Source organism: Notothenia rossii (genome assembly GCF_949606895.1).
Source record: "Notothenia rossii genome assembly, chromosome: 9".
NCBI lineage: Eukaryota > Metazoa > Chordata > Actinopteri > Perciformes > Nototheniidae > Notothenia > Notothenia rossii.
In genome coordinates, this window is record NC_136907.1 from 43680250 (window position 1) to 43686424 (window position 6175).

The following is a 6175-nucleotide window of genomic DNA, read 5'->3' on the forward strand; positions in this document are numbered from 1 at the left end:
GTCAAATAAGTGGAATCTTAATGTTTCTGTGTGAATGTCATCTATAGTTACTTGAACAGGTTCAGTTATATGGGTTACTCTGAATAACAGCTTGCCATCTAAGGCACTGACATCTACAGGGGAAGTCAAAGGAACATTTGTAATGCCCAGTCTTTTAGCAAGACCCCAGTCCATCAGACTTTCGTCCGCCCCTGAATCCACTAGTGCCCCCTGAGTCATGGTGTGGTTACGTAACTGCAATTTTACCTTGGTCAATGATCGTGGAGGAAAGTCAGCTGCAGAAAATCGGCTCACCAGCGCCCTCCGTCGCACCGATGAGCCTGTCCTTTTAAAGGGCAGGAGGATGCAGCATGGCCATGTTGTCCACAGTAGAAGCAGCATCCTTCACAAAAACGGCGCTGTCGTTCCACTGCTGTGATCCTGGCTCCGCCCAGCTGCATTGGTTCCTTGGATGATGTTGTCAGGGGTGTATTGTTTACCCATGGGTGTTGTTGGGCAGGTGGGCACACGCTGGTTCTTAACCTTTCACTGTTCCTTTCATTAAGTCTAATATCAATACGGGTTGACATAGCAATGATTGAGTCAAGATCTGTTGGTAGCTTCAGGGGTGCTAATTGGTCCTTAATATAATCCTTTAGGCCAGGGGTCCCCAAACTTTTTTCTCTGGGGGCCACATTATCGTTCCTGACTGTGATGAGGGGCCGGGATCGATCATGTGGGCTGTATACTAGGCCACTGCCTGTTATAGCCATAATTTCTAGCACAAAATAGTTCATCATTACAAGTGATTTGCAAAAGAAGTGAGTACTTCACATGTTTTTCAATTTGAAATACCACAGGTATTCCTTTTATTTTCTAATAACAACCATGTAAAAATAGCAAGGAAAGGTTAGAAAAACATGGTGATTGACAGTTTATGAGTGATACAATAGAAATGGTAGGCATATATTACAGTGAGATGAGAAATCATCAAGACAAGAAACTTGGTGAACAATATATCAACTAACCAACTCTTATTTGTATATTCAGGTGAGATTTTTTTTGTTCAAGGTGAAAATGCAATGAGCACCCAAACACTTTTACAGCACAATTATCATCCCTTTGAAATAGGAGATTGAGATGAGGGGCAGTGCATAAAGAGGAGAAAGAGGAGAGAGAGGAGAGAGAGGAGAGAGAGGGAGAGAGAGAGACAACGATGGAGAGGCAGATGCTGAGAGAAGAGATTGGGAGGAGAGACTGAGCAGTAAACCCTCGGCAGGTTAAACTAGAAGAGAGTAACAGAATGGGAAGTCAGCAATATGTGCAGTAGGTGAACTGAATTGGTACTTGTAGCCAGGGTGGAAGGAAGGATGGATGGGCAGTGATCTTTGAGGTCAGCAGTTGCAGTCCCCTCTCTTGCTGCCTGGAAACCTGGCATAAAGGGATGACATTGGACACATTGAGTAAATTACATAAATATGCTGCCTGTTGTTCCTTGTGATGTGATTTTACAAATACAGTGTAGCATTATTCATTAAAATTCATTAAAAACATTAATCATATTTCATCAAAAAATCATAGTTCATGTTTACAGCCATATAAAATTGTAATAGTTAAAATCAGTATATTTACCATATCAGTGTGAACTGTGTGCTTGCTTCTGGCTGGTGAGAAGTCCGATGTCTGGGTGTAGCCTAGTGGTTGCCAGTCTCAAAGTTTGATGCAAATGTTCATCTGAGAGTCTGTTCCTCGTTGGATTTTTTATTTGCTTCATGCGGGAAAACGTCTGCTCGCAGGTGTAGGTGCTGCCAAAAACGGTACACATCTTCAGAGCATGTTGTTTAATGTTTGGGTAAGTGCCCTCTGGTAGCTCAGCATAGAACTCAAGGAGGTGGTCAGGCTTGAATGCGTCTTTAAGGACATCACAATTCTGCAGCTCGGCTAGTTCAAACTGAAGAGAGGGAAGTGCGTCGTCAATGTCAGCAGCAAAGGGGTTCTGGAACAGACTTATGTCTTTGTTGTTGACATGAAGCTCGCGGAAGCGCACACTGAACTCTCGCTGCAGCATCTCCAGGGCATCTTTGCACTTCGCGACTGGGAAAGGGGCGGCTGGTTTCTCGGCGCAGTAGCTTTGGGTGGCAGGGAGATGTGTGAAGTCCAGCTTTTGGACCTGTCGCACAAGGAGCTGCAGTTTGACCTCGAATGCTTTTATGTGGGAATACATGTCGCTGATGAGATTCCCTTTGCCTTGGAGCTGTAGGTTGAGGTGGTTCAACAGTTCAGTCACATCAGTTAAAAACGCGAGGTCCCATTTCCACTCCGGGTCGGTCAGCTCCCGTACCGTTTCACCTTTAGACTGGAGGAAGGTGTTGATTTCGGGCAGCAGGTCGTAGACACGGCGCAATACTTTGCCTCGACTTAACCACCGGATTTCGGTGTAGTACAGCACATCCTGGTGAGCAGACCCCAGCTCGGAGAGAAAGGCCTGGAACTGCCTGTGTTTCAGCCCATTTTTCCGGATGTAGTTGACACAGTGCACAACCACCTTCATCACAGACGCCCACTTCAAAACTTTGCAGCACAGCGCTTGCTGGTGAATCAGGCAGTGGACTTGAATCGGTGGGGCGAGACCTCGTTCCTCGAACTCGCCGTTCAAGCGCCCTACTAGACCCCTCGTAGATCCGACCATGCTAGGCGCACCATCTGTAGTGACACTGGCAAAATTAGCCCATTGCAGACCAAGTTCGCCCATTGTTTTGCACACTTCGACAAAAAGGTCTTCTCCAGTTGTTGTGCCTTTTAGGCTTCTCAGTGATGCCAGCTCCTCTGACACTTCAAAACGTGTGTTGACTCCACGAATAAAAATCAACAGTTGTGCCGTGTCCTGTACGTCATTCCTTTCATCCATGGCTAAAGCAAAACACTTGAATTCTGCGGCTCTCTCTCTCAGTTGGTCAAACACGTTTCCCCCCATCTCCTCAATTCGTCTCGTCATCGTTTGTGCTGAGAGACTCACCCCACGGAAGGCATCTGTCTTCTCGGGACACACTTCCTCGGCCACAGCCAGCATCATGGCCTTCCTGAATTCTCCGTCTGTGAACGGCTTGCCGTGGGTAGCCAGTAGGTTAGCTACTTTTTAGCTAGCTCGGACAGCAGCCAGGTTGACCCGGGATTGACGAAGGAAGGCATCCTGTTGAACAGCTAGTCCGCCTTTCAGACGCCGAACCTTATCATCTCTCGCTAGCCCGCTCAAGCTAGCATACTCTCTGTGCCTGGTTTCGTGATGGCGGCGAAGGTTGAATTCTTTAAACACGGCCACATTTTCTTTACATATAATACAAATGGCACGGTCCTTCCATGGAACAAAAAAATAATCCTTGGTCCATTGTTCTTTAAAAACCCGACACTCTCTGTCAATTTTCCTCACTTTACTGCACGCCATTACACTGCTGTTCAACTGTAGCATAATATTTTCTGCGCATGACTTCGATCAGCTTGTAAGGTGGCGGAAATTCGGTCATAAACATACGTCATATAAATAATACAGACACACATATTAAATTATATAAAATATAAATGGTTAATAAAAAAATATTTTAGTGTTAAAAAAACAAGATGCAAATGTAACAGATGTCAACCAGAACGTTACATAACGTTGCTTTTAAAGCGTGATAGAGGCGCTGGCGATCTGATTGACAGTTCCACTGTTTGGCTCATGGCCACTACCAGAGCCGTTCTGGCCACTACATACTGACGGCCTCGAGTTCTAATCTCAGGTGACGGAATGAACAGCGATTACCGCCCTCGTTTGGAGAGTCATGTTATTATTTCACAAAACAAGTTGGACAACTAAAATAAAATATTTTAAAAAATAATTTATAATTTTTTTTTTTTTTTCTTCTTCTTTGGGCCAGTTCAAATGGTGAGGTGCAGAGAGGTGGAGGGCCGGTCAAAGGGGCGTGGCGGGCCGTATGCGGCCCGCGGGCCGTAGTCTGGGGAACCCTGCTTTAGGCCATTCATAAAGGCATCCATCTGCTGCTAAAGTGCGAAATTGTATCGCATAATCTGCCTTTCTTCTGGGTCCCTGTTTAATCTGCATTAACACTCGGCTGGCCTCTCTGGCTGGTGAAGAGTGATCAAAAGCACGCCTAAACCGATCGCTCCTAATGGCATGACCGCACTGTTTGGTGTAACCCCACCCACATGGCCACTCTCTTCTCTGGAGACAGCCTTCATAGCCTTTGTTACCTTACTAGCCAGACGCCTGATATTGCTCATGTGGAAGTCTCCAACATCCCCTTCACACACCTTGTGGTTAAAAGAAGTCCTAAATTCAGCCAAACTCGAGAAAATATGGTGCATACTGAGGGGCTCCCTGGGGAAATTCCACAAGATGTGGAACCCCTTCTACAAGTATATACGGGAGCTGGACATGCCGGATGTCTTTGTACAACAGGGTGCTGGACCTGTGGTGTTAAACTGTGATTAGTGGGCGGCTGACTGACCAACAAGTGCTATGTTTTTTATTTATTTTTGATATATTTGGTATTTTTGTTCCATTTATGCACATTGTTTGATCTCTACTTTTGCATTATGTTATTAATAATGGACTTAGACTCAGAGCCTTTAGATTTAGATTTTTATTGAATTTTTTTGTTGATTTTTGTCCTGTCGCAGTCAATCTTTTTTGTTTTGTTTCATTTATTTTTTGTTTTGCCTTTGTTTTTTATCCTGTCGGACTCGAATCACATTGTTGTCATCCTAATTTGTTTGCCAACTGCTATTGTGTTGTCTGTCCGGCTGTTTGTTTATAAAAAAAAAAAAAAGTAAAAAAAAAAAATACGCCTTAGAGTCTCTGAGAACATGTTCAATGACTGGCACACTGGAGAATTAGAGGACCATTCGGCCGTAGTCCAGGCGGCAGCTCGCCCGGTTAAATGGGACAACATAAAGGCTACTCTAGCTTGGTCTGAAATAAAGGCAGAGGGGTTATGGGTGAAATGCAGTTCACACTGTACCAGAAAGGTCCCCAGTCCCCAGAGTCCCCGGAAAACTTCTCTGGAGATGCAAGGCGAAGCGACGTTCCAGAAGGGGGAATGTGCTCTGCAGCAGCAGCAGCAGCAGAACCAGCGGAAGCAACGGATGGGCTTGGCATAGTAGGAGACCGTGTAGATAATCCAGCTTCGAGTTGGGCAAGAGCTCTGTGCACTTGAACCGCCAGGTGATTAACTTGATTAGTTACAGCCTCCTGGAATTCTGCTTGGCGATCAGTGAGGTTACCAACTCCTCTGTTAATGGAGACCAGCTGTGCAGCATGGTGAGCAAGCTCTGCTCTCTGTCCTTCAACATCCGCTTTAAATCTATCTGAGTCGGCTGAATCCATGTTGGCCAGTTCGTTCTGTTAGAACGGGGTACAAAAATACTGGACTCAAATGCAAAGACTCATATTTTAATGAGAAAAATAAAACAAAGTATTAACAAAAAATCACTCTTGCGAGGACAAAACAAAACTCTTGATATCAAACAAACAAAACTCTCCTCTCTGGTACTCTCCTCTCTGGTATCCGCTGGGTCTCTGGACATATGAAGCACAAGATGAACTGGCACAAGACAAAGGGAGACAAGCAGGGGCGGCGGGTACTGTAGGCTAGGGAAGGCTAAGCCTTCCCAAATATTTGTGTCACTGCATCCTGGTAAAAGAAAAATATAATGTATAATGTTTGTTTCTTTTACATTAGCGCTGCTATGCAGCCACCTGTGCCCTGTACTACGAAGCCAGTTCAACATACCCTGGATACGTTTGAGTTATCTTAACTAACCCTAACAAACGCGCCCTCGCTAAGCGGTCCTACGACGCTGGTTATCAACTCGGTAAATCAAGGGGGGGCCTTTCTCACTTCTCTTATTTTTCATTTCCTCGCTCCTTGGTCTCGGTCTCTCCGGAAGTTGATTTGTCTGCGCCATCTTGAGGACGTCCCATTGCTCTTAAAACTAATTTCCCTGCTTCTCGTGGTTTCCTTGCGTCCCTCCATGCTTCCCTGGTGGGTGGGACTAGTCAAAGGGAAACGACGGCATTGAGGAACGCAAGGAATCCATTTAACCGAAGTGAAAAAGGCCCAGGGTTTCTCTCTCCAGCTGAGAGCGCGTTCACGTGAAAGGGGTGGGGTAGCGTCCCAATGGCCTTATTTTTGACTGA

At 45.5% G+C, this 6175-nt stretch overlaps 1 protein-coding gene across 1 annotated transcript; it reads right to left on the minus strand.

Moving 5' to 3' along the window:
• Positions 1-232: 232 nt before the first annotated feature.
• On the minus strand, positions 233-5946 carry LOC307019694 (general transcription factor II-I repeat domain-containing protein 2-like). Its single transcript, XM_079650744.1, has 2 exons — positions 1612-5946; positions 233-1410 (listed from the first exon to the last, which is right to left on the minus strand). The coding sequence occupies exon 1, from the start codon at positions 3050-3052 to the stop codon at positions 1616-1618; it is 1437 nt and encodes a 478-aa protein (XP_079506870.1). The 5' UTR covers positions 3053-5946; the 3' UTR covers positions 233-1410; positions 1612-1615.
• Positions 5947-6175: the final 229 nt, after the last annotated feature.

Coding starts and splice junctions, on each gene's coding strand:
- LOC307019694 (XM_079650744.1), bottom strand. CDS start 3,052: ATGATGCTGGCTGTGGCCGAGGAAGTGTGTCCCGAGAAGACAGATGCC.